This window comes from Microcaecilia unicolor, chromosome 3 (assembly GCF_901765095.1).
Source record: "Microcaecilia unicolor chromosome 3, aMicUni1.1, whole genome shotgun sequence".
In the NCBI taxonomy this organism is placed as follows: Eukaryota; Metazoa; Chordata; class Amphibia; order Gymnophiona; family Siphonopidae; genus Microcaecilia; species Microcaecilia unicolor.
The window spans coordinates 156695943-156710998 of NC_044033.1; the positions used below are offsets into that span (position 1 = coordinate 156695943).

Consider the following 15056-nt stretch of genomic DNA (forward strand, 5'->3'; position numbering starts at 1 on the left):
AGGTGAGGATGTGGATGTGGTTCTGTCTGCACTTGATGCCTGGAGGTGAGTAGGATCCATGGGAGGCGCCAAGACCGAAAAGGTGTGCCAAAAAATTCTGTGAAAGAACAAGGCTTAGTGGACTTTGTTACAATCAGCCCACTTGCTGTGCTTTTGCAAGGCAAGAGTTTAGTTTTATGCAGGTGCACATGGAGTCTTGGTTACAGTGGGTCTTTGTCCCATAAATTCATGCCCTGCAATGAAGAGCATATTTTGAAGGATAAACTGCATGCCAAGGTGGGAAATCCCTTTTCCATCTTACTTCTGAGATATCCTCAAGCCCTCTCCAAACTAAAAGCCTTCATAGCTGGTTATTGTGCACAAAGGTCAGAAGAATTCACTGGAGAGAGGATAATGTTAGAAAGCATTTCTGTGGCTAAAATAGTATTTTACATGCAGAATTGATGTTTTCTAAAAGTACCTAGTTTATATTTATTTATTAATACATTTATATCCCACATATGCTTACATTTGTTCATAAACATCTTCTCTATATATGTTAAACCCGAGCATTGTTATTCCTGGGGTAGGGTTTGGACATTGTCCTCATACTTATAAAATATGCATGTGTGTACACAACATAATTTGTGTATGCCAAAAAGGAGTAAATATGTGTATGCACTTACTATCTGTGGGGAAACGTTTCAAAGGAAAGTATGTGAATTCTTCCTTTTAGAAAATTGGTGTAATTTTTACTCTTATCTACTGCACAACTTAGGTGGCTTATTATAAAATTATCCTTTTAATGTAAGTCACTACTTTTTCTTCTTTGAAGGTTTTTAGTGAAAAGATTAGCCCAGAAGACAAGGTTTCAAGTCTGCTGAGCCTCATTCAGAAAGTGGATCTCTCTTCTGATAAAAGATGGTATGATCTGTTTTGGCTTTTCTCCACTGCCGTGTCTGATTGTGCATTGATCACTGAATCGTGGCTGGCAGGTTACCTTGGGGCTGCAGATTAGGGTCCTTGATGCACATTTTGCAAGGATGCTGCAATGATTATGGATGCAAATCCTGTGATAAGTTTTCCATGAGCTTTCTTACTCAGTGCTGTTTGTACTAAAATGTGAAAGAACAGCCAAACAGAAAGAAAATAGCACCAGAAACTTTTCTTGGTTCCATGAGTATTTATGAATCGGGAATTTTCTAAGGCCTCTGGGAAGTTGCACTTCAGGTTCAACCTTTCATTGGCAACTGTTACTACATGTAGCTGTTGAATATGTGGCACGGTTACACAGTTCTCTTAATCTCCCTTCCTTGGACTGCGTTTGATAAGTCTTTAAAAAAATAGTAACATAGTAGATGACGGCAGAAAAAGACCTGCACGGTCCATCCAGTCCGCCCAACAAGATAACTCATATGTGCAACTTTTTGTGTATACCCTACTTTGATTTGTACCTGTGCTCTTCAGGGCACAGACCGTATAAGTCTGCCCAGCACTATCCCCGCCTCCCAACCACCAGCCCCGCCTCCCAACCACTGGCTCTGGCACAGACTGTATAAGTCTGCCCAGCTCTATCCTCGCCTCCCAACCACCAGCCCCGCCTCCCAACCACCGGCTCTGGCACAGACCGTACAAGTCTGCCCAGCACTATCCCCGCCTCCCAACCACCAGGCCCGCTTCCCACCACCGGCTCTGGCACAGACCGTATAAGTCTTCCCAGCACTATCCCCGCCTCCCTACCACCAGCCCCGCCTCCCGACTTGCTACTTACTACGTAGCAAGTCTTACCACTTGCTATATAGAATTTCTCTCCATGTGTTAGACTCATCACTAGGAAGGGATGTGGAAACATGGGAATATTCATACTTCTGTGAGAAGTGGATATAGGCCATGCTGGTTCTGCTTCCAGTCTGTCCATTGTAGGTCTGATCTATGCAAAGAAGAAGTTGGCCTCTTGGCACAACTGTGAGGTCAAATTGATAACTGACAATTTTTGTAGTGTGGAGAGTGACTTTCAGTATTGTCAGGGATAGTACCTAGACGAGGCACAGGCAGATGAAACTGAGGAAAATGATTTCACTCAGTTGCAGTTTTTGGATAATAAATTAGCCACAGTATTATGTTCTTTAAACTAAGCCCAGAAGCTAGTGTGTTTTCTACATTTGGATCCAGCAGGAGTGAGATGTGATTGGAGGAGCATTTGAACCTGGAAGTGCCCTTTCTGCTTGAGAATTCTGTGAATGTCTGATCCAAGCATGTGATATATACTGAGGAGAACTTAATATGTACATTTTTGTGTGTAATTCTGTTTCAGGTACCATGTTCTAGAAAAAGTGACAGACATTTTGATGAAAATTCCCACCCTGGCAGAGGATGTGAAGCTCTCCAGTCGAGTAGTCAGAAGGTTTTTGCCTTTCCTGACTATAACCAACAGAGACCCAAAATCTGCTGAGCTGAAACTAGCAATCTATGTAGCCAAGTCTGGGCTTTGCTCTCTACACCCACTGCTGAAAGGCTGGCCAGAAGGTAATGATGGACTCCTCTTATACAGGGCATAATCTGTAGACAAAAAGGAAGTGGAACTGTGGAGCTGAGTGGGGTGAAGTGACCCAGGGGCAGGAGCAATAGGAGAACAGTGGCTGGATTAAGGAGCAGAATGACTTGACTTCTCTGCTGTGCTCCAGGTACATTCCCGGCCCTCCTTGTCTCTGCTGGCTTCCTGGAAGGGAGGAGCTTGAGCAGAACACCCATGAAGTCTGAAAGGAAGTGGTGGAATTGTGTTCCAGGCTGTTCCCCCAGAAATTAAGTCATTTCCTGTATAAAGAATAAGAAACAATAGTAGGCATAGAAACACAATTCTTAGTGTACCTACCCTGCCCTCATGATGCACCTTGAGAACCTTGAGATTCCTGACCAGTTAAAAAGCCCCGAGGTACGGTGCACCTTTTATGAAAGGTTGAAAAAAAGTCCCATTTATGATTATTCCTCATCGTCCGTCCAAACCAGTCCAGGCGAGTTGTGCTCTCCTACAAGCAAATGACATCACACTATAAGGTCCTGCAAACCAGTATTTCTCAGTCCCCAGCAAGATGGTAGATGAGTACCTGTGCAGCCCAGCTCTGGTTTGATGTTTTGGTGGATGATTTAGGTTTGGGGTATGCTGGTTTTTGACACCATTATAAAAAATAAAACTGGAACAATCTACTTAAACTTTTATTTTTAATTATTAATTTGTGCAATTTTAATAATAGAACAAGGGCAAACCCTGTATAGCAACAAGGTAAAGGAAAAATTATAATCAAGAAAAATTCTTCCCATAAAGAAAAAATACAGAGACAAATACCCTACAGAACAAACTAAAGTTAAAATTTATTCAATTTTCAGTTATACAACCAGAACCCCCTTTTTTTAAATCACATTTATCAATAAGAAGAATCAATACATCCTAAACAAAAGGAATTAAGGAAAATACAAATAAAGATAATGCACAACAGTCCACAAAAACAGGAGAGATACAATCATAATATGTAAGAAACATATAAGCTTTTAAGGAGAGGAACAGTCAAAAGTGTTGTGAAAATATTTCTTTTCAGTTCAAACCATCTTTATTTAATTTTCATAGAAACAAAAAAGAACAGAACAGTCAGTAAACAATAACAGGAGCAATGATATTTGCATAAATGTGTATAAAGGAGATAAGCAAGCTTTCGTATTTTTGGAGATAGGTCCTGCACACTGGAGAAACAGTATCCTGAATTAAAAAAAAGTATATATGACTTGTATCCAAGTATGCCAGAAAAAATGAGGATTTGTTAATTTTGAGTAAAGGATTCCCTGATAAAGGGATCTGAACTGCATTTAAAATAGGATGTTTCTGAAGCTTATCTCTGAAAATATTTGAGTGTACCCAAGAGAAATTGGGACCACCTGTATCAGTTTGAGAGGAGCAACTGAAGGTAAAGTGTTATGAAATGTCAGGAGAAACCCTGTAAGTCTAGTTTTGTATGACCAAAATTTGGAGAGGAGTGGTGGAGCCAATATAAATTGGATTGGATTTATTAATTTATTATACTGCATTACTGCATTTTACATCGGTGTCAAAGCAGTTTACAGTTGCTAAATAAATTCTAAAAAATATATTAAAATGTCCTGGATAAATGTGTTTTGGAGGTACTTATTTTAGCTTAGTTGTTTTGGATCTAAACTGAATTTTATATTGAATGTGGATTTATATATTCAAGAAGTTGTGCTTTCTGAAGGAAGTGCTTCTCATACAGTAATCTTAGTAAGTGCCTCCTGGGGCAGTAACCTGTATGCTCTGTAACTGATATCTGCTTGTTCTGTCTTTTGGAGCAGCTCTTGAGAAGGTGCTGAAGGACAGTAAGTCAGCAGGGCTGCTGGGAGCAGTGAACAGAAGGCTGATCCGGGTGCTAGCTGGGAACATGGCCTCTGCAGATCCTTCAGTAGTCTCTTGCATGGTACGTACCTTATGCTGGACTGGAGTACAGGGAACAGTCCCACTGAGCAAAAGAGTCAGGCAGCAGCATGACCGTGCCGCCTGGCTCTGCAAGCAGGTAACAGTTACTGTCATGTCTCCAATTCACCAGGAAGTAGTTGGAAGGGAAATCTAGATGTTTATCCAAATGTGACACACACTGTTGCAGAGACCATATGAGAGTTGAGGCCGGGGGAGAGAGGCAAGGAGCGTTAAGGCCGGGGTGGGGGGAGTATCTTTTGGAGGGGACAGGGCATCTGTTGGGGCTACAGAGCATATGTTTTATGTAAGGTTTTTTTTGTTGTTTTACTGTTTTGAGGTGGAAGATTTGCTTCTTGTGGTTGAGGATGAACAGACCAGTGTGAGGCAGAAGTTGACCTTTTTTGTTGCTGGCAATGCACTTGTTCAAGCATTAACCAGCTCTCAGCTCGGTGAGAACTATCTGAAGATTGCTCTTAGAAACTTCAGCTTTTTGGACAGAAAACTAAGGAGCCTTGTGGGCCACAGATCTTTGGAGGTAAGGCCTTGATATATAGGCAATAAATGGGGGGGGGGGGGGGAGGTGGTTTTAATGAGTAGATCAGCAATAATTGCTAAAAGAGCAAATAAAGTTGCTATTTTTCCTGTTAACTCCAGTATAATTTATTTCCTCAAACCTTCCATCATTTCCAACACTCTGTGGCACCAGCACACTGCAACAGTCCCCGACAGTGACAAGCAAAATGATACAGCTGTAGCCAAGGGCGGACTGATAGTTATCTTGGGCCCTTGAGCAATACGGGTCACGTGCACCCTAATCACCTATCAAAAGTAAACTAGATGAAGGCTAGGGGAGAGTGGGTCCCCTACTGCTGTGGGCCCTTGGGTACTGCCCTATTGTTCCAGTGGTCAGTCTGCCCCGGCTATGGCTCTTGTCTTTGCTAAAAAAGGCTCCTGGAGGGAGATGCTGGGCTAAGACTGTTTTTTTAGGAATAATACATTCAGTGGCAGCTTAGCCTCCCATCAAGAGCTTGTCCGCAGTGGTCATGTGTCTTTTGGGAGTTCTGCCTTATAAACCACATCCCTTTTGTCACACAGAGGTCTTATAAAAGAGCTGTATTTGGAGGCAGAAGTTCAGTTAAGTTTCACCTTTTGAAAAAGATAAAAATATTTCAAAAAATTCTAAACACTTTCAGCCAATCTGCACTCTACTCTGTTTCACAAAATTATCTACGGTGAAGCTCCAGGATACATGACAGACTTGATCGACCTACCAACTAGAAACACATCCGAATCAGCACGAAAGTATCTAAATCTGCACTACCCAAGCTGTAAAGGGCTCAAATACAAATCAACTTACGCGTCCAATTTTTCCTACATAAGCACACAACTGTGGAACGCATTACCAAAAGCCTTGAAAACTACGAACGACTACCTAAACTTCCGGAAAACACTAAAAACTAACCTGTTTAAAAAGGCATACCCTACCGATCCAACATAAATGCCTGATCTTTGCAACACAACAAAACTAAAGAACGTAATGGACATAACACAACTCTTCCATTGTAGGTTCCCTAGTGTGGCTGTACCACATGAACTTTATCTTACCACAACATCACTTTGTATTTGTTTACACCGGAGTCTGTAACGCCTCTCCGGTACTATGTAAGCCACATTGAGCCTACAAATAGGTGGGAAAATGTGGGATATAAATGTAACAAATAAATAAACTAATACAATCAATTTAATTTTAAAAAGAAATTGTCAGATTTTTCAGTAGTATGTCATTTTTCTGTCCACAGATGGGGAATGCAACCACACAGATGGATGATGTCATCCTGATGGCTCCTTGTGGCACTGCTTTCTCATTGCCAAGGAAAGCCTTTGAAAGACTCCCCTGAAGGTTCTTGCACTAACCCCATCTCACTTTATCCTCAGTCTTACCACTCCATCGGGCAGCAACTTGCTCTCCTGCTCCTCTTCAAGTCGAATAAGAGCTGACCAAAAAATAAAAGGGGGGGGGGGATCAGCATTAAGGGCACCTTTCACTTAGCTGCAGTAAGCGGCACAGCTGAAAAGGTATTACCGCAGGATGCGCTGAGGCATCCCATGGTAAGTTCCAAATGTGCTACATTTAAAAAATTTTTGTAAATTTTTCTGGGAAGCGGGTGTGTCTGGGGGGGGAGGCAGAGAGTGGGCATTTTTGTGCTAATCAGTTAGTGCATCTATATTGCCACATGCTGATTAGCGCAGGATTAACTTCTGAGCCATTACTGCCTACAAAATAGGTGGCGGTAAGGTAAGTGCGTAAGTGCTCACACACTAATCATTGTTATTGGCTGTGCGCTGATGCCAACATTAGCACATGGCCATTAATTCAGAAAATGGAAAATTGTCCGTTTTCCAGTTGCAGTAAAAATGGCCTTAGCAGAAGGGGATGAAGATAGGAGAGCAAGAACACCGCATTGCGTTATTTGCAGATGATATATTACTCTATGTGAAAGACCCGAGAGGAACGTTGGTGATTCAAGGGATCTTTGAGGAGTATGGGAGATACGCAGGGCTCAAGATAAATATGGATAAAAGTGAGATAATGGGAATATCTTTACGGGAAGAGGAAGAGTCAGAGGTGAGGGACAGGTATGAGTTTAAATGGAAACCCCCAAAAATTCGTCATCTAGGGATATAGGTACCTGGGGACCTGGATGAGGTATTTCAACTTAATTATAGCCGTTTACAGGAGCAGATTAGAAATGACATGTTGAGATGGAAAAACAAATGGCTGTCCTGGTGTGGGAGAATGGCGGTGATCAAAATGAATGTGCTGCCGCGTATACTATTCTTATTTCAAACTCTGCCAGTAGCGGTTCTGAAACTGTATATTAAGAGATTACCGGGTTCTATCATGAACTTTATATGGGAAAATAAGAAACCGCGATTGGCACAGAGAGTATTGTGGGGAGGGGGGTAGAGCAGTCCCAAATTTGGAGTGGTATTATTGGGGAGCCCAGTTGAGGTTGATTCTAGACTGGGAGAGGGGAACAGAGAAACCCGCGGTTCAGGTGGAACAGTCATACTGGCCACAAAGGAGCTTGAGATCCTTTTGGACGTCAGAGGTAATAGGGAAAGGGCCACGGGGGCGGAAGGATGGAGTATCATCAATGGCCTCCCTCCGGTGGGAACCTAAATTTAGGACGGGCAGGGAAAATGCTACCTTTGTAAGATGGGAGCAGAAGGGAGTGGTGAAATTTTGGGATGTGCATCATGGCAGCGGGATGTGGAGTTTTGAGGAGGTGTGTACCCGGTGCGGGATTCCTGCGGGCGAGGGATTCGCATACATACAATTAAAACACTTTATAGACAAAGAGGGGTGGAGGAGAGTATACCCACGGGAAAGGGAAAGTTTAGAAAATTTATAAACCTATATCGGTGATATACCGGTTCTTTTAAGGGGACTAGGATAAAAAATACTGATTTCAGAAAGCATGGGAAAGGGATTTGCAGTGCCAATTTACAGAGCCGGAATGGGAAGATATATGTGGGGAAGTACAGAAAGTCTTGGTCTGTGTTAATACAGGAAAATGTGTATAAAGTGCTAACGCAGTGGTATTACACACCAGAGAGGTTGAAGATGATGTATTCAGGAGCATCAGATGAGTGCTGGAGATGTAAAGCACAGAAAGGCACATTTCTTCATGTGTGGTGGACATGCCCAGGAGTGGTAGTATTTTGGCAGGCAGTGATGAAAGCGCTGGCCTGAACCATGGTAGTAGTATTGGTGTGTGGTCCACGGGAGTGCTTACTGGGAATGTATAATGAGCGAGAGGTGTGGGAGGAGAGTAAACTGATGCGGTGGGGATTAGCAGCGGCCAAATGCCTTGTTGCGCTCTGCTGGAAATCAGCGGATCCCCCAAAATTAGGGGATTGGAAGGTTAAAGTGAGACTTTTGTGGCATATGGAGCGATTAACGGTATATAGGAGGGAGGCAATGTTGATCCCACCATCTGTGTTAGGCAAGCGAGAAGCAAAGCTGAGGATAACATAGGGGGGAACATGGTTGGAGGGCAAAGTTTTAAGGGAACAGTTTGAAATTACCAGGTTGGGCTGATGTTTTGTACTACTAGAAAGTTGGAAAGTCAGTATATGGAGACAATGCAAAGAGACGGAAACATGCTTCTGTATACTGATTGGTTTGACTGTTCCAAATGTTAAAAAATATTCAATAAAAATCTAAAGTTAAAAAAAAAATGGCCTTAGCACATAAGAAAGACCCGCTTAAGGGTGTGCTAAGGACACTTTTTACAGCAGCTTTGTAAAAGGATCCCTTAATAACAAAAAAGAACTCGAAACAGAATGCCTACCAACAAAACCCCTCTGCTCCTTGACCCAGTTCTCAACAAAGTAGCACATGATGTTTTCATAATTTCATGGAATCAGGGCCTGCTATATGCATTCCCCCCACCCCCCATTCCCTCTCATTCCCTAAGTGCTTCAGAAAGCCTGTCAAGAAAAAGCTACTTTCCATTGCATAGCTTCTCACTATTGCAGAACCTGTGGGGTAGTTGTGTCCATCTTAAACTTTGGGACTCCAGACTACTTCAGTTCGATTACATCTTTGGCCCCCTCTCTGTCCACCACATCCTTGATGGGAATTTAATTTATTTAATATCAACATTTATAGGCCGCTTAACCATCTAAGCTCAAGGTGCCTTATGAAAAAATTATGTTAAGACAAAAAAAAAATTCAATTTCTTAGCAGTAAACAGAAGTCTTAAAAGCAGATATTTATGAAACAGCCAATTCATCACCACACATCTAAAACAAGAATATTTTCTCAAAGTTCTTATTTCTGCTGGTAAGGAATTTTTAAAAATAGGACCTTTTTCTGTAATCGTCTGGTTTTTTGTTTCTGTTAGAAGACAATATTTTACTCTTGGTACTTCAAATCTTAGATCAAAAAACGAATGTGAACATCTGGACAGATTAAGAAGAGAAATAAAACCTTTATGGTAGAATGGACAGAGGGCCATGTAAAATCTTAAAAATAAAAATTAGCAATGTAAACTCAAACCTGGCCTTCACTGGAAGCCAGTGAAGTTTGATCACATAAGCTGCAGCGTGATCCATAACCCTATCCCCCATTACCTGTTTTGCTGCAGTGTTATGTAAAACTTGGTTTCTATGTATCTGCCGTTCAGACAATCCCATCAGTGTTATATTACAGTAGTCTATGGGGTTGATTTTCAAAGCAGTTAGACTTACAAAGTTCCATAGGTTACTGTGTAACTTTGTATGTAAGTTCTTTGAAAATATGCCTCCTTAGTTGACTACATTATAGCTTGTACAATCGGTTTAGATGTATAGATTCCAAGAAAGGTTTATTTTATTTATTTATGCATTCTTGTATCCCACTATTATCCAAAAACAAATTTCAGTTCAAAGTGGCTAACAATTTACATTTTGGTGAAGTTACAATAGTGTTGTGCAATGTGGAGAGGGCATCTATAGTTTGTGTGGTTATTCATAGAGTTTTTGAAGAGGAAAAGATATTGGTAGCTTTTATGTTCAGTTGTAGAGTTTTGAACAGGTGGATTTGAAAGGGAGGCAATGATATCTTTGTGATTAGCTGTAGAATTTTTGAAGAGGTAGATTTTCATCTTTTCCGAATTGGAGGAGGTTTGTGATGCTTCTTATGGTTTTTGGTATCGAGTTCCACAATTTGAAACCCTGGTAGCTAAATCCTGCTGTGTAGATAGTTTTGTAGATGGTGTTTGTCTTTTTTAAAGCCCTTTTGAGCCATCAGGTCATGCATCCCTCAAACATCTCATCTGGAAAACTGATTTTCTCATAACCATCACATTGGCATGCAGTCAGCAGATTTTAAGCCTTAGTTCACTTACCCTGCCCTTTCACCCAATTCTGCTCTAATCGAGTAGTCCTCCACATCATCCCAAATTCCTATCCAAAGTAATATTGATCTTCAACATCAACCAGGCAGTTGTACTTACTACTACTACTATAAATCACTTATATAGTGCTACCAGTCGTATGCAGCGCTTTACAATTGAACATGAAGAAAGACAGTCCCTGCTCAAGAGTACTTCCACTTTCTTTGAGGACAAGCAGGCCCAATGTATTCTCACATGTGAGTAATGTCATCTGACGGAGCCTGGTACAGAAGCTGCCTAGCACACATAACTTGTTCTGGCAATGTCCCACTCTTTTTATGCGTCTTTGTGATCACCCTTTAGTGCATATTTCCTTTGAATTTTAAATGCCTTCCCATGTCGGTTTAACGCTTTTTCGGTTTGGTTTCCTCAGTATTTCCCTTTTTATTGCCTGCCTTATTATTATTATTTTTTTTTAGTTTTTTCAGTCCTTCAAGCTTTCTTTATTTTTTCGCAGCTCTTTAGACCTGCTTAAGCCTGAGCACCGGTCTAGCCCCTTTTTCTGATCTTCACAATTCAGGAGTTTAATTTGGCTGCTTTTCTTTTCGTGATGTCTAAGACGACCCACAGTGGGGTGATTTCTGTCATGGACTTACACAATAGGTCCATCGGGTGTCTAGGGCCTAACCACCTGCCTGATTCTTGTGCTGTCTGTTTAAAAATACAGTCGATGACACAGAAAGTGTTTCATGTCCAGCAGAAGAAACATTTTGGCTCCTCGAAGGCCGGCTTGTCAGCATTGGCACCGGAAGCATCAACCTCGATGGCTTCCCAGATTACTCTGCCTCTGAGAGTGCACCTACATCAAGGAGGTCTCCACTTCCCTCAGCATTGGGCACTGCTGGCAGGCTCTGGGACTGGTCAGCATCAGACCCAACACCGAGGATGTCTATGGGTTTGACGCTGTCCTCTACGGCACCATGGGACCATGATGCTGTGCGTCGAGGGAAGCATTGGCATTGGTCCTCATTTTGAAGCACAGTGCCGGGGGCGCCAGGGCATCGGAGTCACTGGTATCCGAGAAGTATCAGCACTGGAAGGATAGCTTTCCTTCTTTAGTGAAGGTGCCGGTATGCCAGTCTATGAGCAATCAGGCTCCTGCTTCTGATATGACACCAACTCTTCTCCAGGCTATCTCTGACCCAACTCCCCAGCCTTTCCTGATGCCTTTTCTCAATGTCTGGTACCGGGCCATGTTCAGGGAGGAGCTGGTGTAGATGTTCCAGCTGCACTCCACTCGGGCATCGAGGGTGCTTGTTCCAGCTGCAGCTCAGCCTCAGCTCCTTCTTGAGACCTAGGCTCTGCCTGTGGAGCGGTCTTCGATGCCGGTGCCTCGACAGGTGTCAACGTTGACCCATGCAACACCGTCCTCGACATCGGGAGAAAAAGCTTCCCCAGAGTCTGAGGGTAGGGGTTGTACCTCAGCACCCTCTGGGGCATGGGCATGGTACCACTTAGCTGTGGCAGGCATAGACTTGGTCCATGCTGAGTACCTAGAGGAGTCTGGACTGGACTGTTCATTGGAGTCAGATGAAGGTCCACACTACTTCATGGATGGAGAAGTCTTATGGTATCCTTTCTGCCCCCTCCCCACCACAGGAGAAGGGTACATCTCTACCTGAGTGTGTCTTTCACTGTTTTGTGAAAGGAGATGACTTGCAGGTTGTACCGAAGAAGGTGGATACACAATATCATATCCAAAAGACTCCCAGATTTGAGAGGGTGCAATTGCCACACTGCTCTCTGGTGGTTGAATCCAGTCATCAAGCGGGCCAGAAGCTCTAGGACTCATACTTCACCATTCCCATGTAGAGAGGCTCAGACTCGTGGACTCATTGGGGAGAAAGCTATATCCAGGCTTCAATGCTTATCGTCTGATTCCAGACCTACCAGCACTACATGAGCATCTCTTGAAGTGCCTGGCTCACAAATGCCTAGTCTCATGAGCTCTTTCCCTCAGCAGCAGGCCAAAGAGCTTTCGCCAGTTGGCCAGAAAGCAGCTGGGAGTGTGCAGGATGCATCTAGCCAGGGGCACCAATGAGCACTTTCGACATTGATCCAGACTCGCTTGCCACGGTGGGAATGCATGATTCTCATAGCTACTTGTCTCTGACTTGGAACAGCAGTTAAAGGGAGATGGTGGATGTTCCCTGCCAAGTTGACACCTTTTTGGGGACAAGGTGGAGAGGTCATTGACCACATTAAATTATACATACTGACACCATCCAGTCCCTCTCTCAGCAGCCTCCAGCTCATCCTACTCGACTAGGAGGTTCTCAAGGGGTTAAGACAGACACTACTCTTCTCGAAGGTTTAGATTTCCTCTGCCTTACCATTCAACCCAGCAATCCCAGCCCCAACGGTCCTGTCCACTTCAACCTACAGCCCAAAAGTCCCATCTGGCTCCCCAGTCTAAGCAGGGGACAAGCTTATGATTGTCTCCAGGAGAGCATAGCCGCCTAGTCCAAGTAACCATCCCGGACAACTTACTGGTGGAGGGAGGCTGAATTATTTCCATAAAGGTGCTCATTGTAACCTCCGACCAGAACAGATCTGTCTCGGTTATGCTGTCTATGATGATAGAGAGACTACCAGATTGCCCACTGAGAGCATCATTCATCAGCTCTCGGCACAAGCAGGTACTTGCACAGGAAATATCTGCCCTTCTCCAGGCCAATTTGGTCAAATTCATGCCACCAGGAGAAGAAGGGAATGGATCTATTCCAGGTACTTTTTTGTTCCCAAAAAGATGGGAGAATACTAGAATACTAGACCTAAAGGCCCTCAACAAATTCCTCGCCACAAGAAGAGTTCAGGATGATTTCCCTGGGTTCCCTTCTCCCCATGATTCAGGAACAAGATTGGCTTTGCTCTCTGAACTTAAAGTATATCCACATTTCGATTTTCCCAGTCATAGGAAATATCTCAGGTTTTGAGTTGGGAAACACCACTACCCGCATTCTGCCTTTTAGCCTCATTTCAGTTTCCAGAGTTTTTACCAAATGCCTAGCAGTAGTTGCTATCAGAATGGGAGTCTGTTTCCCTACATGGATAATTGGCTGGTCAAGAGCACGTCACAGGAAGGGGTGCCAAGCGTCCATGCAGATAACTGTTTAGATTCTAGAGCTATGAGGGTTCCATTATAAACTACCCCAAGTCCCACCTACAATCTGTACAGAAATTGGAATTCATAGGAGCCCTGCTCAATACAGTGCAAGCTCTGGCTTTACTACCGCAAGTGAGAGAGGATGTGTTGGTGACACTCACCTTGCAAGTCCACAGCAGCAAGCAGGCACAGCTTGGCATATGTTGATTGCGAGATCACATGGCCTCCACAGTACATGTGACTCCATGGTTCGCCTCCATTTGAGAGGGGCCCAATGGACTCTGGCTTCCCAGTGGTCTCAAGCTACGGATAACCTAGCGGAATGTCATCTGAGTGCCTCCAGAAGTAGTTCACTCCCTACTCTAGTGGACAATTCGGCTGAATTTGACCGCAGGACTCCCATTTTCAAATTCCACCTCCACCTCCTCAAAAGGTGTTGACAATAGATGCATCTGACCTCAGATGAGGAACCCATGTAGATGGGCTTCATACCCAAAAGGCATGATCTGCTCAGGAGACAGATCTTCACATCAGCTTCCTGGAGCTATAAGGCTATTTGGAACGCTTTAAAGGCTTTCAGGGTCGGCTGCTGAACCAGATTTTTCTCATTCAAACTGACAACCAGGTTGCGATGTATATGTGAACAAGCAAGGGGGGAGGGTACAGGAAGTGGTGGGAATGTGGGAGTGGCCCTTCACAGGATGGTTCTGCGGTCTAAGTACCTGACTGGCAACGGAAAACAGCCTGGCGGAATACTGAGTAGGGTGATACAACATTATGAGTGGTCTCTCAACATGGGCATAGCCTGCAAGATCCAAGAGTGGGGCACCCCCTTGGTGGATCTTTTTGCCACTCATCACAACAACAAAGCCCTTCAGTTTTGTTCCAGGCTCAGATCACACAGCAGACTAGCATCAGATGCCTTTCTCCTTCACTGGCGAAGGATTTATAAGGGGGTCAATAAATGACTGCTACTCAGAGAGGCAAATGAGTGGATAGATGAATGGAGTGCACTTCGAAGGAAGAAAAACAGTGAGACTGAGGTGGAAGAAGAGGTTGAAATCTACAGGAGGGTGAAAGTAGTAGCCCAAAACCACCTCCCTGGCCAACTGGGGAGGAGTATGGGAGAAAAGGTAGCCTCCATGACAGGGCAGAGCCAAGTCTCAGGGCAAGCAGATGGAGAGTATGAGAGATAAAGAGGTCGTGGATGTAGGAAAGTTTGTTGCAGACAATTCCACAGAGCACGTAAGAGAGGCTGGGGAGGAGAGGAACAGAAATTAGATTGGAGACATCACGGTGTGACCACGAATGAGAGCTGATGTGGAGGACCAGGATTGGGTTTGATATTCCCAGTGGAGAGAAGGAGCAAGAGAGTATGAGAAGAGTAGGAGAGGCAATGAAGACAGTGACGAAAGGCGAGATGTACTTAGATATAATGGAGATGGTTGAATGGATGAAAGGAAATGTTGAAGGTTGAGAGCTGAGAAGAAGGGAGAAGTCAAAAGAGATAGTGAGATGATGAAAGCAGAAAGTGGGCAATATATCCTGC

General features: G+C 43.6%; 1 protein-coding gene across 1 annotated transcript in view; it reads left to right on the forward strand.

Moving 5' to 3' along the window:
• The window catches only part of HEATR1 (HEAT repeat containing 1), a 275600-nt gene that overhangs the window by 65477 nt on the left and 195067 nt on the right, over positions 1–15056 (forward strand). The window contains 5 exon segments of the mRNA XM_030196518.1: positions 2–49; positions 815–903; positions 2294–2505; positions 4336–4457; positions 4794–4991. Coding sequence (XP_030052378.1) covers positions 2–49; positions 815–903; positions 2294–2505; positions 4336–4457; positions 4794–4991 — 669 coding nt within the window.